Here is a 25339-nt window from a genome sequence, read left to right as displayed (position 1 = left end):
CAGAGCGGCTGGGATTCAGGTGAGCGTTTGAAGCTCGTACAGTCTTTAAAAATAAGCGAAGATTTGCTGAATGCTTACTAATGCCTTTTTTCTGTTCTTTTCCCTTTTCCTTAGGAAGCGGCGTGCCGGGATGGGAATGACACCGCCGAAGATGCCCTCAGAACAGAAGAAGCGATGAATGATGGGCAGAAGCGCAGCAAGGTAAGGCTGTTCCTAACGGAGTTCTTGTTCTTGCAGGAGCTGAGCGCAGAAGAAAGATGCAGGCCTACTGGAGACCTATCCGAACACGGCGAGTGTCACGCTGCAGGTGCAGAAAACACAAAGCATGTTTCTCAGCCTAGGCGTGGCTTAAATAGTCTCTGGGTATACCAGGTTTCTCTGGGCTGAACCACACCCAAAAGACTAGACCGCACATGCAGTTCTGGGAACCGAAATATGTGGGGGCATCCATCTTGTCCCCATCAATGCACTACAAGTTTAATCCCCAATGTTATCCTATGGGAGTGAGTGAGTCTGGTGCAACAAGCGTCAAGTCTCACTCCAAGTGGGTCTTTGGAGAGATTGAGAGGCCCTTGAGGGCCATGTAGGTGATTGTGGCCTGGCTCCAGCCTGACATCTTGGAGGACTGGGGACATGAGTGGCAGGAATCATGACCGCTTTAGAACAGTTATCCATAGAGAATAGGCATTGTTATTTTTAAGCATAGGGCCTCTCCGGCTGAAGGATTTAGGGGGAAGATTGGAATTTTAATTTTTGGTACGCTCTTGGCTATATGGTACTTCCCATCCTCGCCTTAAAAATGCAGAAAGTGAAATCCAAAGAAGTTATTATTCAAAAAGGAGTGCACCCCCTACAACAGAAATTCAAGAGTGGAGAAAGTCGGGCTTGGACTGGCCTCTATTACAGTGACCAAAGGCTGGCCCACAGGTCAGTGTGGGCCAGTTTTCTGGGCAAATGTGGGCCACTTTAATCTCTTAATGCTCTGTAGATTAGGTAGTTTTACCTTATAGTTATGGCCCAGTGTGCTTTAAAATGTACAATTTCACACATTTTCACAATAAAATGCTTTGTGACTGTGGGCCCACTTTCTTTTTTTGATACTCCATAACTATTTAATTTTCCACTCTGACCATGGAAAGGTTAAGGGGTGAGGCAAAAACTGGTTTAATGGTGATAAGGTAGAAGAGGTTCAGAAGGTAAAGTGGAGCAGGTGCATCTTAAGGTACATTCTGAAAACAGAATGACCTTCTTTGTGAAAGATGGAAGGCAACATTACCGGTTTTGCTGGTTGGTTATTCAGATGTATTCACTACTTTCTATGACATGGCTGATGTTCTCCGGACTACCTACTGCAGTAGTAGTCTTTGTGACCCATTTCTAGTCAATCCACTTCTGATGAAAAACATATCCTTATTGTGTGGTGTGTATTCCCTCAAGGAAGTGGTTTGCAACCAGAGGCTTTCCATATGTCGGTCCAAGATTCCTGTGACCCTTCAGCATTGACTATGCTGATAAGGGGTGATGGGAGTTGTAGTCCAAAACATCTGTGGTGCCAATGATTACAGACTCCAGTGTTAAGGGATAGGAATGTATTTCTGTTCTATTTCCCAATGATGTTTATGCTTTGGAGACTGAGCATGTGCACAGCCATCCTTACCTCGAAATCCAGCTTCCCCCCGTTCTAAAATTCAGCACAGGGAGAGGAAACATCTCCAATAAGGAGAAGCTGGACTGTGCACTAGCACCTTGAAGCGTCTTCTTTGTACTAGATGGGATTACCAATAATTATCACAGACCAAATAATCAGACAGACCAAAGGAAGATGGTAAAATACTGCTTTAATCTCAATGAAAGAAAGCATGCAGAAATACAGCTATCAAATAGATGCTTGATATGTTCACACCTAAGTTTGCGTGCACATAGTTTATATACGTTTACATACGTCATTTATGACGTCTTCCTACGTGGCATTTCATAAAAACCCTACGCCAGTCAAAACACAAGGGGGCAGAGAACTAACCGCACTAGAAAGGCACCCTAACAGCAAGCACCCCAACAGGCAAGATATCAACCTTATACAAACTCCTAGACAAATTGGATCCCAGCAAAAGGGATATTACATGCAGAAATGGGATAAGGGCATGGGAAAAGAACTGGGACTGGAGGAATGGGGCCGAATCTGGTCTTGAATGCACAAAAGCTCAAAATGCATCACAAATAAAGAAGGGGCTATTAAAGTGTGCTACAGGTGGTACTTGACACCAGAAATTCTAAACAAAAGTAACCCAACAATTCCATCACAATACTGGAGAGGCTGCACAACCACAGGCATCTTGTTTCACCTCCTTTGGACATGCCCGGAAGCAACACAATCTTGGAAAGAAGCAAATCCGGTTCATTACAGGATTGACAATCCCATTGGACCCGGGGATAGTCCTGCTGCGGGGCACGGGCGAAGGGCAATTCCCAATGACTGGTTGTCTAGCAAACCTATGCTCTCACTTGCTCACAGCGGCAAAAGTCTCCATAGCCAGACTGTGGAAACACCCTGAAGGCCTGGCTATTCCAATGTGGTGGACACAATGCTGGGATATAGCAGTCATGTAGAAAATCACAGCCTTCCACAACAGAAACGGGAGCAAATTCTACAATGTCTGGCCACCTTTTCCTAGACTACACAGAACAATTCCCGGGCGCGACCCGCCAACCTCCTGCCCGCCACTGGTTGGCGAAATATGATTAAAAGACATCCCTGCTACTGGGGCCTTGCAAAGCACCCCAGGAACCAGAAAGGACCTAAACTGCCACATCTCAACTCAGCCCGAGCCCTACATGCACCACAACAGAAAACTGTAGACTTCCGGTCACTCCAACGTTGAGCAACCAGATATGTGTACAACTGCCTTGTCTCTTCCCCCAGGACCTCTCCAGCCCCATTTTGTTTCTTTCCCAATTGCTGTTATGTTTTGTTTGTATATTGTTGAAAAATAAATTAAGAAAATAAAACCTAAAGCCGGGAGGGATTGGATTAGGGGAATTTGTTAATTTATAGAATTATAGAAGTGTTAATATCTCAATGTCTGTAGGGCACGCCCTGAGCTGCTTCTACATACGTGCCATACTGATTATAGCAGAGAATATGGCAGCGAACTAATAACTGCAACATTGTATATGAAAGTGCGTGGCAGGTCTTTTGATTGATTGGCAACCCTATCTAAACTTGGACTTTTGGCTCATTTTAGCAGCATGTGAACAGAACGAAATGTAGGTGTTCGAGCTGCATCAACTTGCTCTCTGTTTTCCCAGTTAGTCCATCGTATGTCATCAACCTGATCCTTAGCCAAGGTCCATCGTGTGTAGTTTACCTCGTAGCCTGGTCACTGTTTTGGGACATTCGAGGGAGTGTGAGCACACCACTATCCTAACTCAAAGCTCTAATGAATATCTTTTGTTTTGAGCTTTTCATCACGTGTTAGGAGACCACGATTTTCTCAATTTCAGCATCTTCATTACTGCTGTTTGATTTAATTAAACAGGGTGCCATTACCCTTCCTGGCCTTTAGAGACTTGCTCACTCCATCTGACATAGGCTTTTGCCTTCATGATTGTTCAATACTTGGCATCGGCAAATGTCCTTACCCTCCTAATCTTAGCAGAAATGTCTCATGCACATGGCCTGTTCATGCAACTCACTTTGTCCCTTGCACCCATCTCTCAAAATAGCCTCTTTGACTTCAGGCCAACTTAGTCTCTTATTCAGCACATGAAAACAGCCTTTTCATTAATTCTTCAATTTGCAATACTAGGCTCGTTTTAGAGATAGCTGGGTTGATTCTTTAACACGGGTTATCGTCCATTTTCTCCCTATGGCCGTCCTAAATGTTATATATATATATATATCTCTCTTTAGCAAGCTTCTATATGCTTCATCTACCTTGCGTTACAGCGTATTTACAGTTATTGGCCAACAAGTTACTTCTTCTTATTCATCTTTTGGTACATGTTTCTCTTAGGGCTTCTGTTACATAGCGAGTCTTGAGTTTTTTCATATTGTTTCAGTTTAGGCTAGTATATTTTCTTCATGACATCCTGTTACTGTCATCAGACCTTTGTTTACAGCTTATCCATGATTCCCATAACCGCATTCTGGCACTTCGGCAATGGGCATCCTTCTTGGTAACTTCCTTCCATTGCCTCAATGTGAGGATATCTTCTAAATGGCAGTCTGAGTGCATATCGTCTTTCATAAAATTGACGCGGTATGGACATGTCACATAAACTTGTGCATGAATTCCCAATTGTAGACCTTCGTCTGCTACTCGAATAGGACGGTGGTGAAGGGGCGGGGACTAGAGGAGATGCCTCCAACTGCTCTTCCACGGGACAGCTCTTGAACCTCAATAGTGTGAAAGGTAGCTCTGCCATTTTATCCTTGTATTCAAATCTTGAGGCTATCAGAATCAGTATATGTGGCTCGTTATTACAAAGACTTTAATGTTAAGGTGCGTGTTGTTTTTAAAAAAGGAAGCGAGCACCTGGCACATTATGTACTTAGTGATTCAAGCATATACTCCTCTTCTCACAGACATATATGTCAGGTATACAGATCTGTAGTCCTTCTTAGATTCCGAAAAATGCTCTTTGATTTTATGCAAAGCTGCCAGGACTCCTGCTGCTATTTGTCCTGTTACACTTCGACTTCGACCAGGACGACTCGACCGAACTGAAAACCTTCGGATCATATGGCGGCGTTGATCCCCTCATAGGATCAAAAGCAGATCCCATCTGCCCCTCCATCTGCCCAATCTGCCCCCCCCTGGGCACCCTACCTCAACAAAGGAGCCCCTGCAGCCTCTACAGCCCCCAAGTCCGATCGTGCCGACTTTTCCAAAAACAAAATGTCGGGCGCGATGCGGCCTGAAAGCGAGGCTGGGCGTCCCACGTTGCTAAGCAACGTTGTCTAGGCTGCATTTAAGCCTAAACATCCGCCGGCAGGCGAAAGGGGGCGGCCACCTAAGGCCAACATAAGGCTGCTTGCCCTGTTTGTCCCCACAGACCCCCATCGCCGTGGAGCGGGCAGGAGCCCCCTACCACCGTCCACGGCTTCGACCAGGACGACTTGACCGGACCGAAAACCTTCGGATCATATGGCGGCGTTGATCCCCTCATAGTATCAAAAGCAGATCCCATCTGCCCCTGCATCTGCCCAATCTGCCCCCCCTGGGCAGCCTACCTCAACAAGGGAGCCCCTGCAGCCTCTACAGCCCCCATGTCCGCTCGCGCCGACTTTTCCAAAAACAAAATGGTGGGCACGATGCGGCCTGAAAGCGAGGCTGGGCGTCCCATGTTGCTAAGCAACGTTGTCTAGGCTGCTTTTAAGCCTAAACATCCGCCGGCAGGCGGAAGCCGGTGGCCACCTAAGGCCAACATAAGGCTGCTTGCCCTGTTTGCCCCTGTTCGCACAAGGTGCACGCTGATCAGCCCCTGAATCTCATCATATAGGCTACGTTGAACACTCTCCTTACTAGAGGAACATCTCTATGCTCTGGACGTGAATGATCGACATTATACCGGACCGCAAATTACGTGAGTAGTCACTGGCTGCTCATTTACAATGCTATGCACTCTGCATTAGTGCCTTTCCTGCTCCCATTACAGATTTCGAATCTAGGTGACATCATGTCATGTACTTACATAGTCGCCCTTATCTGAACTACTGCCCCGAGTCATTACTCGTATGCTGCACATGTACTTACCTAGTCGGCCATATTTGAGTAACTGCCTTTGAGTCATTGATTGCCTGCACATTTACTTACCTAGTCGGCCATATTTGAGTAATTGCCTCTGAGTCATTGATTGCCTGCACACGTACCGGTTACTAATGTGGTATTCCAGATAGGCCACCCCTATACAACTATGTATCTACCAGCCATTTACACAACCCTACTGAGGACCATCCTACAATTACTCATCATGCCAGATGTTAACGTATCTTACTCCTTGCCACCCTTGATGTCTGCAGTACACTTGAACGATAACTCTCCTGACCAATATTTACGTCCTAGCTATGAGCCCCTTGAGACAGCCACCGCGATATTTCACCCATGTGATACACCTAGCAGAAACCTTAGACTCCGTGCAAGACTATCTAAACTGCATGAACCCCTCTGCAGATCTCTGCCCTCTACCAACATTAAAACAAACCTCAAGCAGGTCTGTAAACCTCACCATACTAGATGACCTTCACAACCTAATTCCTATATTTGCCTAACTCAGAACAATAAGTCAAAAACACCCAATATGTCCACTATTCTACCCCCTCAAGCCACAGAGGTCACTAAGACCCCAACTATTGTTGGAGCACTCCTTAACGTGAGATCGCTTGTCGCCCATGCCCTGGACATTGCCGTCATAATTACAGAAGGCAACCTTGACTTTCTCGCTATCACAGAGACCTGGCTACACAATGCAGCAGGACACTCGCTCATGCTAGCTATCCCTGATGGCTACACGATAGTTAGACACGACCGAGAAGGTACTAGAGGTGGCGGCATCGCTATAATCTCTAAAACGAGCCTTTCACTCAGATTAGTACCCACCCAATCGATTCAATCTTGTGAGACCCTATGTGCCAAACTTCAACTAAATAATAATCATCAAACACTTATCATTCACCTTTTATATAGACCCCCTGGCCCTCTAGGCACCTTTGAAGAGGATCTCCATAGCTAACTCACAAATAACCTCAAACCTCGTTCTCAGTCAATCCTTCTTGGGGACTTTAATTTAGGTCTCCATGACACCACAGATACCAACGCTACACTGGTAGCCAACACTATTCACGCACTTGGCCTAACTCAAAGAGTTGACAAGCCTACGCACCTGAAGGGAAGAACACTTGATTGGATAGCTGACTGCAACTGCACAGCCACTATCTCATCTATAATGCCCTTATCTTGGACAGACCATTCCCTGGTGTCCTTTAACCTAGCTACTGCCAGACCTAACCCTACGGCTCTCCCACTAGCGCCACCTTGCTTAACCAGAAATAAAAAATGTATCACTGTAGAGAAAGTGATCCCAGCTATATTAACGACCCATAACGCTCTATCAGCTAATCTAAACCCTAGCATCCTAGTGCAAGAATTTAATACCATCATGCTCACTACCCTAGATAAAGTGGCTCCTCTCAAACTTAGGCCAAGCAAACCGAAAGCTCATCTAAACAAATGGTTTACTCCACAGCTAAGAGATTTACGCATTCAGAAAAGAAAGAGTGAAACCACCTGGAGGCTCTGCCCATCAGTTGATAACAAAGCTAAACTATCCACTCTCTCCTCACTTTACAAAAAAGAAGTGTGCCAGGCAAAACGTAACTCATATGATGACCGTATAGCTAAATCTAACTCCAGCATGAAAGAGCTTTTTTACCTTCTAAACGAACTCGAGTCTCCCATCGCCATTCAGGACACCTGTACCCAGGACAAACCTTGGTGCACGGATATCCAGCAAGCCTTAGCAAATAAAATTATCACACTCCAAAATAAAAACCACTCAAAATTCAGGATTTGCCTAAAATGCCTCACACCAATAACCCACTGGCGCACAGAAATACCTTCCACTTCTCCAAAAAGACCACCTTGGGAGTAGAAAAAGTTATCCTGTCGCTTAAACCATCAAATTGTAAAGGTGACATTTGCCCGGCACAGTTAATAAAAGACGCTGCCAGAGAATTATCTCCCTTTATCACTAAATTGATTAACGCCTCCTTCGCCTCAGGCACCATCCCTGCCAACCTTAAACAGTCCTGGGTACTCCCCCCTCCTTTAAAAAACAGACATTAGATCCCCTCATCCCTACTAATTACCGCCCTATTACTACGGTACCGTTTCTTCTTAAGATTCTGGACAAAGCCGCATACAACCAAATTCAAATGCACCTAGAATTACATAACCTATTAGGAGAAAGACAATCGGGCTTCCGTCCCCTACACGGAACAGAAACTGCCCTCATTGACTTGAAATCTCAAATTGCTGAGCTGAGAGACAAAGGGAGAACAGTACTCCTACTACTCCTGGACCTCTCAGCTGCCTTTGATCTGGTGGATCACAAAGTCCTCTGCAGTCACCTGCATTCCGCCGCCCATTTCTCCTTGGAAGCCATTGGATGGATCAAGTCATTCTTGAGCGAGAGAACTAAGAGTCTTCTCCCCCTCAGCAGCGGCAGATCCCACCCCTATCTTATGTGGTGTTCCCCAGGGCTTTTGTGTATCCCCAACTCTATACAATATCTTCACCAAGCCCCTGTTTGATGATCTGGCCCATCTTGGTATCACCTATACTAACTATGCAGATGATACACAGATCCTCCTCCCGCTTTCTGGGAATCATGCGAAAGACACGGAATTGGTGAACAAGGTATACCTTATCATCCAGGCATGGATGGCCACTCACGGCCTTTGTCTAAACGATGATAAAACAGAGTTGATTATCCTGGGTACCCAAGCCAATATCAAAAAACTAGGACAGGAATTCTCCTCATTCAACATAGATGGGAACATCATCCAAGTATCCAAGGATGTAAAAACCCTGGGATTCTATCTTGATTCTACCCTGATTCTACCCTATCACTTGATAAACAACTAAAATCCCTTGCCTCCTCCATGGCCTACATGTGCAAACTGATAAGAGCCGGTAAACCGTTCCTTTCCAATAAGAGTTGCCTAATCCTGGCCAGAGCCTTAATTGTCTCCAGAATTGATTATTGTAATGCTCTATACTCTGGAGCTAATAAAATAATAACCCAAAGACTACAAACATTACAAAATAATGCCCTGAGAGCAGCACTACGCAATACTAAAAGATCCCATATCTCTTCCGCCAGACGCCATCACAACTGGCTGACCACGGAGAACAAAATAAAACTCAAGATGCTATCCCTGACCCACAAAGCCCTTAATAACTCTGTGCCTAGTTACCTGACTGACAAATTACACAGGAGAACATCTCTTAGACCAACCAGAGTTGTCAATTCTAATTGCTTGACAATACCGAACTTTAGACTCACTACTATTGGAGGAAATAGCTTCCCGTTAAAGGCTGCTTAAACTTGGAACTCACTACCACAAGACCTTAGAGCGGACCTGCCCTACCTTTGTTTCAGGAAAAAAGTCATTCAACTCCTTACCTCGACTGACCTCGGTTGACTGGTGTTAACTACCTCCTACTGGTATTAATCACTAGACCTTCACTCTATACAGCTGTAATTCTGATTGACCTACTTGAACCTGTATATTTTGTAATTATTTGTGTGACCTTATTGTATTTTCTAATGTACATTTTGCTATGATGTAACCTTGTAAGTTTCGCATTTTCGTGCCACTGCGCCCTGCTACCCCTGGGTCTGGCGCGCACAAAAAGTGAATAAAACAAACACACACTTTCTCATAAGGGTATTTCGAAAGAGTACAATAGGAGTAAAACAGCCTGTCTATTGTGGAATGCTAGCCTTCTCTCAGAAAATAATTTATTTGGTTATTCTAAGTTTTCATAATGTTCTTTGCTCACAAAGACAAGCTACATTCCTAATATGACTACAATATAACCTAAAAGTAATCATTTAAAAGAACCAGTTTACAGTGTTAGTACAATTAAATGTTCACCCTTTGTTTTTAATGCTGCCCTCGTCCCTTCAAGATGTTTTTTCACTGGCTGTGCTGTTTTCAGCAAAGGCTGTGGGGGCTCTAGCAAACACACCAAACACTTGAGGAGAGACACTAGGCCACAGTCAAGTGGTGGGATCAAACCCAGACCAACAAAAGGTTATAATTTACAATATAGATCCTGCCGCCTCTAGCAAACACACTCCTGACAGTGAAGCATAGGAAGAGACAGCGATGTATGAAGATAGCTTGTACGATAGGGCAGGTACAGTTTATCTTTAAAATGATGAGCTTGAAATTGTTTCAATTATACATCAGATTGTTAGTCCATCTCTGGAGTATCTGCCATTTTTCTTAGAGGGGGTCTGAGAGCAGTGGTAAACCTGAAACCATTTTTAGAATGGTCAAAGGTGCTGCCGAGTTGAGATGGGAGCAGCACAGTAGCAGTAATTCAGAATGTAAGACCAGCAGTCCTGGCCAAAGGATGTGTGCTACAAACCACTTTATTTTTTTTATTATTATTTATTTATTTTTATTTTTTTTAAACTTTGGTTTTTATTAGCATTTTGTAAAACATAAAAAAACAGAAAACAGGGCCTAACTGAGGCCCCCCTAACCCCCCTTTCACCGCCCTCCCCCTCCCACCCCCTCACCATGTCCAAACCAAACATAACAGCAAAAAAGAGATCAAACTTTCACATATTGTCCTAAATCTTTGGAGCGCCACAACATGTGACCCATTCAGTTACTGGCTATAAGCCGACCTCACCCCAGGCCATGGAGACCCCCCGATTGGGTGCTGTCCTTCACTGCGGTGGTCGTGCCCCGGCCACCCGGGGACACGGTTTCGGGGCTAGTGGACATCCCATCCCCATGCCTGCTGGACCCCGTACCATTCAGCGAGGAATGAGCTTGAGTCATTGTTCACCAATGCAGTCAGTTTGTCCATCAAGAACATGTTCTTCAGTTTTTTGGTCCAGTCGTCTTTGGAAGGGGTTTCCGGGCTCTTCCACCTCTGGGCCAGGGCTACTCTGCATGCTTTCAACATGGTTTCCCACATCCTAGGGTACCGGTGAATTTATGTTTCCTGTGGGGGGAGGCCCAGCAGCATGGTCAGCGGGTTGAGGGATGGAGGATCCTCAGTTACCTCCGCTATCCAATCTCTCACCGCTTCCAAATAGGTTTGTACCTTCGGACATAACCACCACATATGACCTCTAGTCCCCAACTGGCCGCAGCCCCTCGGGCATTCCGGCGATACCCCTGCGAACATTTTCGAGAGTTTTACTGGGTCCCTGTGCCACCCCTGCAGGATTTTAAAGTTGTGCACCATATCTGCGGTAAAAAGATTGCCATGAAACGATATCCTGAAAATGCGAGCCCAAGCGTCCTCAGAAATCTCCTCTCCCGCCAGGTCACTCCAAAAACCCCGGAATCCTCGCCTAGCCTGGAGATAATGAGTATTTAGGACAGTGTACATGCGGGAGACCGCTCCCTTTCTAGAGGTTGCTGAGTCAAGGAGTTTCTCGAAGGGCGTTAGCTGTCTCTGATGCCCTTGAGGCGAAGGTATTCGAAGATGGAGAGGGTCTCGCCTCCCAGTTCCTCCCGGAGGTCCTCATAACTCACGAATTCTCCCTCCCTGAATAGTTGGCCCGCCCATTCCATTCCCGCATCTGACCAACTCTGGGATTGTCTGAACCCTCTGCTGCCCAATTTCAGGGAGGGCCCCCACAAAGAGGTCATGGGGGACGGCCATGAAGAAAGATGTGCTGTCCGGGGGCACTCCCTCCAAATGTCCCAGAGAACACCCAGGGTCGGGTGGGATAGAGCTTGCTTCGGGATCGACCTGCGTGGAGCCCACAAGAGGTCACAGACTTTTAGAGGATGGACATCCATGTCCTTTAGTTATGACTAGTATTTCCGTAAACCTTCCTTCATGTGTTCAAGGAGGACCCGCAGTTGCGCTGCATGATAGTACAGTTGGAAATCTGGGAGACCAAAACCCCCTTCCTCTCTCGGAAGCTTCAAGGTGGCCCTGCCAATTCGCGGTGTTTTCCCCTGCCAAATGAAATCTCGGACCCCCTTGTGCAGGTCTATAAATGTTTGAGCGGGTACTCGGGTAGGGAGGGCTGTAAAAAGGTACAGAAGCCAAGGCAATATGTTCATTTTGACTGCAGTCATCCGACCGTACCATGAGAGGATCATTCCTCCCCATCTTCTCAAATCGGCGGCGATCTCAGATAGCATGGGTTCGTAGTTGGAGGACCCTAGTTTTGTTAAATCCCTAGTGAGGAGAACCCCCAGGTATTTTATTTTGTTCTTGCTCACCGCTATCCCATGAAACCTAGTCAGGGGTTCTAGTACCGGGTCCACCAATAGCATCGGAAGGAGGACAGACTTGGCGGTGTTTATTTTTAGGCCTGAGAACCTCCCGAACGAATCAACCAGGGACAGGAGGGTAGGGACCGAAGAGCCCGGGTCCACCAGATATGCCAGGACATCATCCGCAAATAGGGATAGCTTGAATTCCACCTCTCCCCTACTGATTCCCCTGATGTCTGGGTGGGACCTAGCCGCTATGGCCAAGGCTTCAATCGTGAGGACATACAGGAGGGGGGAAAGAGGGCAGTCCTGTCTAGTTCCTCGAGTTAGGGGGAAGGAATTTGACAGCACTCTGTTCACCTGGACTCTTGCTGTAGGGGCTCTGTAGAGAGCGGCGACCCAGCTCAGGATGTGCGGCCCAAAGCCCATTCGTTGGAGGAGGAGGGTCATGTATCTCCACTCCACTCTGTCGAAAGCTTTTTCCTGTCTGCCCCTAATGAAACCCACCTGGTCCCCGTGGATTAGCTTCTGCATTATCCCCTCCATCCTCCTACCCACCACCTTTGCCAAGATCTTGACGTCGATATTGAGCAGCGATATGGGTCTATAGGACAAACACTCCCTCGGGTCTTTTCCTTCCTTGGGAAGGACCACTACAATGGCTCCCATCATGGTGTCGGGGAGAGTGCCCCCCTCCAACACCGAGTTGACCCTCATACCACTAATCGCCTTCTCCACTTCCTCCTCGGTCACCCGGCCCTCCAGCCCCTCTGCCTGGTCTCGTGAAAGGGAAGGTATTTGTATGGAGTCGAGGAACTCTATGATATGGGCATCGCCGCCATCGTATTCGGAGGTATATAGTGTCTCATAATATTGGCGGAAGGCTTCACTTATGTGGGGGGTGTCAAATCCCATTGTGCCCCTGCTGTCCCTCACTCCCTTCACCATTCTGCTTCTCTGGACCTCCCTCAGTTTCCAGGCCAGAGTAGGTTTTTCAATTGGAGCCTGTAATCCTCCAGGGTGGCCATGCGGTCACGCTCTAGGGTTCGTGCCGGGAGCCCCCCGGTTGAAGGCGCGTATTTTTTCCCTCAGAGTTCTCTCCTGGTTCTCCCTTTCCCTTTTCTGTCGGGAACCAATTTTTATGAGCACTCCTCTTAGTGTTGCCTTAAAGGCATCCCAGAGAGTGTGCATGCCCACCTCCCCATTATCATTAAGCTCGAAGAACTCTGTGATGGCCTCCAGAACAGTCTGGGCATGGACCTCGTCTCTCAACATGGCATCATTGCATCTCCAGCGTCCCCTCCGTTCTTTGCACCAGTCCCCTGCCAAGGTCACCCTGACCAAGTCGTGGTCTGACCAGGGGACGGGATCTATCCTGTAACCCGCTATGTGTGGTCGGAATACCTCATCTGCAAGGATATAATCTATTCTGGAGAAGGCTTTGTGGGTGGAGGAGTAGTATGAGAAAGAGCGAGTCCCCTCTCGGTGGGTGGGTAACGTATCCACCAGGTTCAGGTCGTCATTCACCCTTTGGAAGCAGCGAGACATGGCATCGCCAGCGGGTCTGAGGCTTGGGGCCCCTACCCGTTGTCTGTCCCTGGATGGGTCTAGGACCATATTAAAAACGCCCCCCACCACCAACGGGCCTTGGACAAAGGTTTTCAGTCTTTCCCCCGTTCCCTCCCAGAATTGGGCCTGGCCCTCGTTCAGGCATATACATCCGCCAGGGTTATGGGTGATCCTTGTAGGGAGCCCCGTACGAAGAGGTAACGGCCTTCGAGGTCCCTTAGTATGGACTCTTTCTCGAAATTCAGCCCCCTTGCGATCAAAATTGCAACCCCTCTTTTCTTCTCTTTGTGAGACGCATAGAAAGTCTCTTCAATTCCACCACCCCGCTACCTGGGCTCCTCCCCCTCGCCCAGTGTGTTTCCTGCACAAAGAGCAGGTCCAGCTTGGCCCTCCTAAATTCTCTGCTGATTAGGGATCTTTTCATGGGGGTGTTCAAGCCCTGCACATTCAAGGTTCCCACCCGTAGGGCCGGTCGGTCGTCAGCCATAGTCGCTGTCGCCTTTCCCCTTGGTCACCGGTGTCGCAAGGCCGCTCCCTCCCTGCTTACTGTATTTTCTTGTTTGGATCTCTTTGCAACGTTTCCCCAACATTCCCCCCAACGCATTCCCCACCCTAAAACCCCCAACATGTGAACAAACCCCCACCCCCCTCCCCGGCGTCCAGCCATGTAGTTCTTCCATTTCTGGGTTGTTGGCTGGACCACTAGCCGATTCCCCCTCGGCCAGGCGTCATATCCCAAGCTCGCTACCATGAGCCCTCTTCCCCCCCCCCCCCGTCTTCCCTCTCTTCTCTCCCCCGGACCTCCTATTTTAGTTACTCTCCCGGGCCCTGGTTGGTGCATCACTCGGTTCCCACAGTTTTGATCCCCTCTATGCCCCCTTATACTTGCAGTTAAAGGGGGTGCAGCAAACCAGGCTTCTCCAGTGTCATTCTGCATTCTAGGCCCGATCTCCGTGGGGACCCTGGTGTCACCCCTCTGAGTCGACCCGGTCGTCCTCCATTGGCGTTGGTGGTGTGTTTAGTTTCTTGAACTTTCTCGCGCCGGTTTTTCTCCTTCTGGGGTTGAGCTGCCCAGGGGTGCCCCCTCTGAGCGCCTCCGGACCCAGTGGTTCCCTCCGGGGGGGGGGGGGTGGGTTCGCCCACATAATCTTGAATAGCGCCTTTAATGTCCTCTTCGGTTACCAGCGTTGTGCGTTGGCCGGAGTATTCAAAGGACAAAGAGAAGGGCTATCCCCATCTGTAGCGGACCCCCTTCTCTTTCAGTTGTTGTGTTAGAGGGCGGCACATCCTCCGTTTGGCTAGGGTGTAAGCAGAGAGGTCCTGAAAAATGGCGATCTGTGCGCCGTTATAGGTTATCGCCCCCGCTTTCCTCGCGGCCTCTTGAACTTTGGCTTTCTCCATGTAGTAGTGGAAGCGGGCCAGAACCGTACTGGGGCCCCCCCCCCCGCTCTTCCCCCGGCCCTGTGTACCCGGTCAAACGTGAGTTCCGTTGTCATTTCCTCAGCAAACAAGAGGGTGATGATGTCTCTCGCCACTCGAGTCAGTTCTCTCTGTGTCTCACCCTCCGTCTCCGGAATTCCAAAGAACCTTAGATTGTTCCGCCTCTCCCTATTTTCATAGTCGTCCATGGTCCTGGCTCTTTCTTCGTCCCTCTTCTCCAAGGCTGCGAGCCGTGTGTCATATTGGATTTCCTGAGATGTGGAGGATGTTTGATAGTTTTCCATTTGTAGGACCCTATCCTCAATTTTGTCTAACCTTTGGTCCAGCTTCTCGAACTTCTGGGCAATGTCAGATCTCATTTCTCTGATCTCCTGAAGGATGGAGGCGAAGCCCTTTTTCATCGTCATTGTGGGTTGGCCCGCGGGTTCCGTGTGGGCCATAGCGCAGGAGACAGTGGGGACCTCAGTCGTGTTCGGTGTTTCTTGGAAGCGAAACGTTTGCAGGGACTTCTTCCAGCTCATGGGGTGTTGTTGGTCCTTTGCGCGAGGTCCGCTGGATCAGTCCGTAGTGCGTCTCGCCCGTGAGTTTTGTGGTCGATGAGATGTCCCCCGCGGGGGGGCTGGGGTGGCCCTTCAGGCGGGCACACGCCCCGCCATCTGGGGACGGGGGCCTCTCACCTGGGTCTCGGGCCGCCTGTGTGTTCAAGGTGGGCCGGAGGTGCAGTGGTGCGGTGGGCGCCGGGGGTGTGTGTCAGTTCACTCGGGCGGCGTAATCGTGGGGTCTCCCACCGGAGCAAGTGTGTTTAATGCCCCCCAGAGGGTATGCTGCGCTGACCCGGGATCTTGCGGGTCTCCGGGACTTGGGTTCCGGTCCTAGTTTATGGGGGCGGTCCCCCGATCAGGCCTGATGAGCGGGAGGGGGCCTCTGGGCGGGCACTCGCCCCACCGGGTCCCGGCGGGGGCCACACACCCAGATTGGCCTCTTTAGGCGTTGCAGTCCTGACAGGCTGCCTTGCGGTGTCTTCTCAGGGCGGGTGCACGCCCGGTATCCTCTGGGCCTCCGCAGTGCTCCCAGGTCTTCCTTGCCGGGGGAGGTGGGCTGAGTCGTTGTGTGGTGGCGGGCGGCGGGCCCGACCGGCGCCCACCGCCTGTAGTCCTCCCTTGCGGTGGGGTTGGGGGTCCAAGGCTGGTGGGCGGGAGAAAGAAAGGAAGCCGCCGCCTCCCTCACAGGCGATCCGCAAGCCTCCCTATGGGGCCTGTGCCGGCACCCACGCCTCTCCAGATGGGCCGGCGCTCTCTTTATTTGTTCGGGCACGTGTCACACGCGGCCAGCGTCTTCTTCACCCGGGGGGCGCAAGCGGCCCACACCCCTAGGTGGATTCTCCGGGTTCCCCTTCCGAGCGCCGCCTCAGTGGGGGAGGGGCCGCTGCAGTGCAGGAGGACGAGCCCACCCGTCTCCAACTCCTGTGTTGGCCGCGAATATATCTTCCGGGTTTGCGGCCGCCCGGGTCCTCTGCGGCGCTCCCGCCGCCAAGTCCACGGCGCCTGTTCTCCGCTCTCCTGGGGTCCTCGGACCCCGCTGTTTCGGTCGGTGGGGGCCCTGGGGTTTCCCCCGCACTCCAGCTTCCTCCCTTGCTGTGGGGGGGTATAAGGGGGGGGCTCAATCCCTCTTACGACCCGGCTGTTGGAGGAGCATGCGAATCAGGCAGCCATTGCCTGCGCACCCCCTGGTGGCCTCACCCACAAACCACTTTAGAAGGGTGAATTGAGGAAGAAGTCTAAGAAGGGTCGATTTAAGTTTGGTGCCAGTGTTTGGATTTAAGGAAAAAAGAGCTGAAGGTCCCTCTAATCATGGAAGACTGCGGTTTGCAAGTGAAAAGACTATTCAGTGGAGCCGGACAGACCCAATACAGGTGACCGAAATCTAGGGCCAAACTTTTGAATCCTTGTGAGCACAGATAAATGATGCGCAGAAGGCCCAAGTTGATCTGGAATTGCTGAGAAGATATTACTTTGGAATGTTGTGATTAATTATACTTAACTAAATCCCTTTCTATAGAATATCTAAAACTGTATCTGGGATATAAGCGTTACCGTATTATGTATGTAGTTTACCAGACATGGTAATTTGTGATATTTTTATGTAATTTTGATTAAACGTTTTGGTAGCATTGGAGATCCAGAAGTAACCAGGTCTTGTGAACGCTTAAGACATCTGTTAATTGATTGTGCACTTTGTTTAGTTGCATTATAGGTTGTGGGGACACAATGTGTATTGAAGCCTTTTGATTATGATTGTTAAATAGTTCTGAGTTTCTTTTGTAATTGCTTTAAAGTTTATTTCAGCAATATTTAATAGTTTTATTAACAGTGTGAATGTTTATAGCACTTTTGAGTTGTCTTTTTTTGTCTTTTTTGAAACTATTTTTTATTGTGCAAAAGATTTAAAAGAAAATAAATAAATTTAAAATTGAAGATAAGAGTGGGCATAAGATGAGACTGAATAACGTTTGGAACCTTTCTTCGCAAACTCCCGCTATTTAATGCCTCTTAGAAAAAGCAAGGGCTTTCAAGAGATTGTCAATCAGACTCATTAGTCTTATCAAGTGTACAATAGAACGTCAAGTACGATAACAGTTTCTCGGGTCATGCACAAGAGACTTTCTACTGTGCAGAAAATGAATATATATACAGCACACAGGCAAATTCTTGACTTGTGTGGTGTTGCCCCATCGCAGCATGGGCTCACATACACAAAATGTATTTTAAAACTTTACCAAGGTTCACAGACTGCCAGGAGAAAAATGAATGTTGTGCTCAGTTGTCAAAAGGACTTGGGATGGTGGGGTTGGAGTGTATACTGCCTATTGCTAAATAGGATTGCTTTTAAAAGGTGTGTGTGTATGTGTCTGTGTGTGTCTCCTAAGTGCACTCAAAATGGTTGAAAAGTGATATCAGCCCTTGGAGGCAACTGGCCAATATTCCTCCAACAGCAGACCGTTTGCAGGATCCAGGCATATTCCATGGCAAGTTTGAGAAACTTGCAACACTTTGAGCCATTACCAAACCATATTGTTAATTCGTGGTCTTCTGCGCTATCTGTTTATGTTTACACACAAACCGTAGTGTATTTTGACCGTATAGTTTAATATTAGCTTATCGGACACATCTTCCATGGGATAATAGGCTCTGCGGAGAAGGGATGAATGTTTCCCTTAATGGGGTTCTAATTGCAATCTTAGCAATTTGTTCACCACAGTGGTAGCACTTTTTGTATTGTAATACCAGGCTTTTACTCTATGGACTCAGGACTCGACTGCTTTAGCCACACACTTAGTGTTTTGGTGCTAAATAAATAACTAGAACATAAAGGACTAATATTCTATTAGTTGTAAAATACTCTTTACACCTTCTGTTCATGCAGATGCATTGCCATGTTTCATGTCAAAGAAAACATTAAAGCCATTTACTCCTGCTGTTTTATTTCTACTCGCAGGATAATCCAGAGTTATGTTTTGCGTGAAGAGTCTGGTACACTTTCTTCGGAGGCCTCTGATTTCAACAAAGCCCATCTGAGCAGACGTGGTGGCATCATGGCGTCTTTGTACACGTCACATCCGGCGGATAGCGGGTTGACCATTGAACTCTCGTTGGAAATCAACAGGAAACTTCAGGCTGTGTTAGAGGACACGCTGCTTAAGAATATTACACTAAAGGTGAGCATCAATCTGCATTCATTTATAAGCGAGGGCATCCTGTTATTTTTTCTATGGCCTGGAAGTAAAGTGGCTAGTGAGTAATATTTCAATAGATGTGGCTCAATGGCTGATTTAACTCTGTAGCAGTGATCGACTTCATAAATCCACCCACTGCTCTTGTTTGATTTATTGTTGGATTGCTTATTTGCATCCCACATCAAGGCTTATAAATACTGCTAGTTTTATTTCCAGGTTCGATTTCTAATGTAAAAGAACCACAATTGTCATTAAAGTATTAGAACAGAGTGACCCTAACCTGCCACTGAGCAACATGTCGGCGTAGTTTCTTCTGCCAGATGGATCTGCCCTGACAGTAGGTCAGGAGGCAGAGCCACTCGCCATGTTTAGAGAACTGTATGGCAAAGGCAAGCCTAAGAAGCGGGATATGATGTGATGTTGCATTTATAACGCGCCTGTACACAGGTTTTTATAAGTGCCACAAGACAAGGAAGGGAAGACGAGACAAACGATCTTACTAGGCCTTGTGACATTCAGTTGTGCAAGTGCGACAATGAGCAGTGCAGGGGTAGGGAGTGGGGGAAATGCAAGGGAGAGGGTAGGGGTAAGTGCGGTCATGGCCACTAAGGGCCCGTAAGGCTCTGGGTAAGTGCGACCAGGGCAGCGCAACTCCGGGTAAGTGAAAGTCGGCAGGGGGGCTGCAGAGGTTACCGATTACAGCCCCTAAGTGCACAGTAGGACATTTGGCAGTGCAAGGATGACTGGTCATTGAGAAGTCTGGTAGCCAATGAGAGACTGATGGTACCAAGCAACCAGTCGGCGCATCAGACAGGAAGGTTAGGAGGGGAGCAAGAGAAATAAGGCAGCAGAGAAAACAAGGGTCTTGAGCTGCTTCCAGAACTTAAGGTGGTCCAGCTCAAGAGGGGAGGCACCTACAGAGGAGAAAGATCTACCCCCCACTTTGTCGAAGCGTCTGACCCTTAGAGAGTTTGAGGTAGCTGAGCAAAGGACTTGAGAAGGAAGGTACTTGGGCAGAGAGAGTTAGAGGCAGTGTGGGCCCTGGCCCCAGAAAGTCTTGTAGACGATGCAGAGGGTCCTGAACTTGATTCTTGCATCCACTGGGAGCCAATGGTGAGATTTCAGGGCTGGAGAGATAGTCCCTGGGCTGGAGGCTCAGTCTTGCAGTCCTGTTCTGGATTAGTTGCAGAGGGCGCAGAGTAGAGGCAGGCAGATTGAGAAAGAGGCTGTTGAGTAGTCCAGCCTGGAGAGAACAAGAGCTCTGGAGACAGTATGCTTCTGGGTGAAAGTGAGATGTGGTAGACTACCTCTGAAGAGGTGCAGCTGGAAGTGGGCCTTCTTGGCAAGGTCCGTCATGTGAGGAGAGAAGGCAAGCGTGGAGTTGAATATGACACCAAGGTCTTTTGCCTCACAGTAAGGCGAGGGTAGAGGGCCCAAGGAGGGCGGCCAGAGTGAGAGGGAAAGCGTGAGTGAGTAAGGGTCCCAATGAGAAGGATCTCCATCTTACTGGCATTAAGGCAGAGATCGCTGGAGGAGCGCCAATCCTGAATCACGGATAGACAGTGAGGAATGAGCGAGGCAGTAGAGGCGGCTGGGGGAAGCCAGAAGGAGAGTAGAGTGGCATCAACACAATACTGAAAGTTGGAGGATTAGGTGGAGATCAGTTGGACAAAAAGGGCCAGATAGACATTGAAGAGTCAGGGTGAGAGGATAGAGCCCTGGTGGTCACCACAAGTAGAGAGAGAGGTGGTGGAGAGGAAGGACCAAAGTTGGACCTGGGAGGGTCGGACCAAAAGGAAGGTCAGCCATGCCAGATCCTGATCCGTGATGCCCAGGTTCTCAGGAAGTCGTTTGATCAGGGTAGAATGATTGACCATGTCGAAAATGGAAGAAAGGTCAAGGAGACTGAGGAAAGAAGGAGAGCTACAGTCAAGATTAGAGAGCGGATCTTCACTGGTATTTAGGATAGCAGTTTCCATGCCTCTGGCTGCTCTGAAGCCAGACTGATGGTTGTGGAGGCAACCAACAGATTCAGTGTGGAGAGTAAGCTGGGAGATGGCCAACTTTTATAGGAGTTTGCCCAGGAAAGGAGTGGTAGAAAACAGCGATAGTTTGACGGAAAGGTATGATTGTCAGAAGGCTTTTTTTAGGAGTGGGTGCACAAGGGAGTGCTTGAGGAGAAAGGGGAAAGATCCAGTGGCGAAAAGAGAGATTGCAGAAATCGGCCATGGCTGGTGCGCGGGTGTCAATGTGGTCCTTGATGGTTTTGGAAGAGGTGGAGCAACACCTGTTTAGACGAAACATGCATAGATCAGACTTATCTCGAAACATCGTCAGATGTCTGGAGAGAGAGAGGCGAGGAAAAAGAAAGAGGAGATGGGGAGGCGGCCAATGGGAGCCTGAGAGGTAGAGGGAGAGGAAGACTAAGTGAGGTTTGGCAAACTCTTCTGCCAGGTGGGCTGAGTGCACTGTCTAATGGTCCAGTGGATGGCCAGTTACCATCTGTTCTGCCAAGTCTTGTGAAAAGCTGGCTGTTCGATAAATAAGATTAATCTGTACCTTTTGCCTGGTCTGTAGCTTTCGATTATAGATTACAAAGTCTTTGTTCGCCTACCAATTCTGTAGAAGCACTGCGATACTTGTGGGTCTTTGCGCTACACAAATGTAATAAAGAAACCTCCCTGCCCAGCAGGCCAGGGATTTGGGGAAATCCCAGCGGCTTCCCGGCCCATCAGAGGGAGCTCCAGCCAGCTCAGTGTGAGGAGTCAGAAATGTGAGATGGACACAAAGGTAAGGTTTTCTCAAGGTTTGCCATTTTATCCAATGAAAAGGGTGGGATGAACGCCTATCTTTCCCTATCCTAAAAAGGAAGTCCCTACCTAGAAAGTAACTTAAGAAAGATGACCTAGTGTCAAAATGTCTCTGACCCTCACACTAATACATACAACAAAATAATACAAAGAACATTTGGCTGTCTTCAGTCCAAAACGTTCGAACTTCTAAGCTTTGAAAAGTACACCTTATGACCAGGGTTGGATTCCCTTCTCCTGAATCCACGCAGGAATATATTTGGAGAAGTTATTTTTCGATTTAGTTCAACACACAAGATCTTTTCCTTCAAAGGCGACCTTCTGCTTTCATAAACACTGGTTCTACAACTTCAAAATAATTGGTATTTCCAATATCCCTCTTGGGAAAGCAGAAATGTCTTTCTCTCAAACACAAGTTCATAAATCAAAGCAATTTTCAGTATATCACTTTTCTCCTTCAAGTGAATAACTTTTGTCAGGATAGCACAGCAACTACTTCTGATAATGTCACACTTCTTTGCCACTTTTAGATTGCGGTACGTGGATTGACAGACCAGTGTCGTGATGTAGGCACAGAACTTTATTAGTACTCCCCACAGCCTCTTCAAGTCCTTCCACAGATGATCTCGCTGCCAGGGTTTTGTCTTCTCAGCCCCTCACATTCTTTAAATGGGGATTGATTCAAGGAAACCAGGATGTTGCCTTTCTAGTCTCTCCCAATGGTATTTCTCGGTGTCCTGGGAGACCAGGGTTTTGCTTTTCTAGTCCCTCCCAATGTTCTATTCTTCATGCCCCGGGTCATGGAGAGCTTGCATACCCTGCGTTTCTTCCTCTTGGGCCTCTTTGGGGTGAGCTCCTCCCACTTTTCCTCCCGTTCGGAAAGGCTGCTTAACTGTTGCCGGAAGATTAACTTAAGCCCACAACAAGGGCTAATAACTCACTGCTGTCACCACTGGCCGTATAAAACACGGATGTGCCGAATTTCGGCTTTCGAGTAAGTATTCAGCTGAAATTCGGCTTCGGCCGAAATCTTACCTAATACTTACTGGAAGCCGAAGTTCTGAACATGCCCTACCTAGTTTAAGAATTGCGTCCATTTTGCTGATTGCATTTTTCTTCGGTGCACTTGCTCAACAAGAGGAGTTCGGCATGAAGTTTTCCGACCTGCATCATGTTTATGGTGCTCTGGATTGTCAGAAAAGGTGAGTCCGAGTGCCTGCGTTGATGACTCGGTGCATGCCATCATCAGCCTACTAGCTGCGCCGTTGTCTCCTGATGTCATGAGCAAAACAAGGAGAGCCTGAGCGAGGCAGCCATTATCATTCTTTCCAAGCGATGACGGGTAGTCGGAGAGTGGGTTTCAGCAGAGACGTTAGCGGCCCATTCCTGTAACACATCCAAGGCTGGGCTGATTGATCTCACCGCAGCCCCACCTACCTGTAGCCATTAGCATCAGAGAAAAGACTTTAAAATCGACATGGCTGCACTTCTTCGGTTCAAGCCTCGCCTACTCGCAGTCAGCATCAGACCCATTCAAAGGAAAGCAATGGGCCTTTGCATCCTGAGAGAAAAAAGCGTGCCTTGAGAGTGAGACTCCAGCTGGTGTGTGATGCATGTTTTCCAGGATGCCAGGGCGTCAAAGTGCCTTATGCTAATGCCTGACTCTCAGCTGTAAGGAGCTACAAACACTTAACAGTAGCAGTGGGGGGCCGGACGAGTGATTTGTTTAACTATGAATGGAGGTAACTGTTAACCAAGCACTGAAGGGGTTGGGGGCTATATAAGTAACAAAAGGTCAGCACAGACTAAAGCACTAATGCCCCGAGTAGTGCGTTTTCCTCTGACCACTTTCCTCCTACTTGACTTTTCACTAACTGTTCTTTCAGTACGCATTTCAGCTTTATACACTTCTCTTGCAGAAATCCCAACAAAATTAAAAGATTCAGCCTCCTTAACGGGACTGGAAAAGAAACCCAATTTATTTATTGGTTTCGAGGGCTGGCTAGCGATTTTGAAGCTTCATTCGTTACTTTCGTTTGGGGAGTGTTTTTCATTGCTTACACAAACATGGTTAAGGCCGACATGTGGACAGTCGGGACTCGGCTGCAGTGCCACAGAGATTGCTTGGGTGCTCTTACAGACTGAGGGCACTTTGCTGTTTTTGCCAGGAATGTGTCCGAGGTTCTGTGTGTGACTGTTTAGTCACTTTCCCTAATTGTGTGTGCCTCTGTGTGTTTGCATCGGAAGATGTGTGCACTGCTTTAAAACATATAGCAGTTGGCGCACAAAAATCGGATGGTGGTGAGTAAATGGGCCTTGCTCACCCGTTCTATACGGTAGATGAGATGCCTCTGGTGCCTGGGAGGTCTCGTCAACCCCCCCCCCCCTCCTCTCAATATTGCACAATTGCACATCCCTCCCTCTAGACCACAGGTCTGCCTACACCGTAGGGGCCCACTTAGAAACCCGAAAGTGGCTCCCCGAGTGGTATTGATCCTGACCCATTTGGAGTGCAGGACTATAAGTGGGGGCACCAGGAGAGATCAGTGGGAGACTGAACTCTCAGGCCTTCCCCAAGGCATGACATTGGCAGACAGAGGACAGGAAAAGCTTGCTGGCACCAGGGCTCCCTCGCATCAGAGCCACCTGCTACACGGAGGTGGTGCATGATAGCATTACCCCATGCCTGTGCTTATCAGCCTGTGCTCTTCATTGCCTTCCATGCTACCCTTCTTCACCAGACACAATATAAGGGTTACTTTTAATTCCAGGTGGAAAACGCTGACAAGGCTTCATGCAGGCATTTTAGGTGCTGGCGTTAATAGCAGAGCTTGCTTAAAGAGGCGAGATAGCTCAGTGGGTTGAGCGCTTGCTGTTGTGATGTGCGTGGGATCTACAGGTCGCAGGTTTCAGATCCTGACAAGGACAACTGAGCCTTTCAGTTTTCTGATGTTGATACATGTGTACCGACTACAGTTGGGATGAAAATTGTAAGTGAGTATGTGCCATGTACAGCTCCTTGGTGTAAGAGCTATAAAAGTAACAAAAGATTAGCACAGACTAAAACAGTAATGCCCCTGTGCACTGAAAGTGACTTGCATCTTCTGTAGACAAAGAAAGGAAATGCAATAAAGAATGGATATACACATTTTAAAGTGTGTTTTGGATTTACAAAGTGTTTTTGTCTACATAACTTTATTCATTAAAAAGGCAACTATTCGGTTCTGACCAAATGCTTGTCCGAATACATAAAACTACTATTCGGTACATCCCTAGTATAAACATTGTGTTCCTCTTTGTCAACATCTCTCTCTCTTTCTTCGTTTGCCGTCGCCACACACCTCAGTATGCCCACACTACTGGTTCCTCGTCACCTGGCCCCTGTCGTCGGGGAAAAAACAAAAGAAAAGCACCCACCACTTCCGGACTCCCTAGATCCCGCTCCGCTGCACCCATCAATCCCCCACAGTTCACGCTTGTTGTTTCCTGTGCTGCCTCACAGCCACCAAAACATCATCTTCTTTCCTGGTTCACTCGCCTGCCAGGATGTAGACTCCTAGAACTACAATCATGCTTTATGGCAATAGTTCCAGGATTCTCCACACCAGTATCCTTTGTGGGAAGGTTTGAACATTGTCTGCCTCTTTTTGTGGGCTCTTGATTTTTGGTAATGCAGGTCAAGAGTCTCCCCAAGTTGGTGTCCCAGATGAGGGGAGTTGCGCCCTTGATTACTTAATTCTGCTGCTTTACAGCATTTTGTCTGTTGGCAATGCGGGTTATAGATTTCCCCCAATAGCTGTCCCA

At 48.1% G+C, this 25339-nt stretch overlaps 1 protein-coding gene across 1 annotated transcript in view; it reads left to right on the top strand.

The window, feature by feature from the left end:
* The window catches only part of CCDC186 (coiled-coil domain containing 186), a 1219714-nt gene that overhangs the window by 1158034 nt on the left and 36341 nt on the right, over positions 1-25339 (top strand). The window contains exon 15 of the mRNA XM_069611867.1: positions 18488-18707. Within this exon, the coding sequence (XP_069467968.1) occupies positions 18488-18707 (220 nt within the window). The remainder of the gene's footprint in view (positions 1-18487; positions 18708-25339) is intronic.

Source organism: Ambystoma mexicanum, chromosome 8 (assembly GCF_040938575.1).
Source record: "Ambystoma mexicanum isolate Mex_15411 chromosome 8, UKY_AmexF1_1, whole genome shotgun sequence".
Classification (NCBI taxonomy): Eukaryota; Metazoa; Chordata; class Amphibia; order Caudata; family Ambystomatidae; genus Ambystoma; species Ambystoma mexicanum.
Note: the sequence above shows the minus strand (reverse complement) of the source record. Positions and strands in the feature narration are given on the sequence as shown.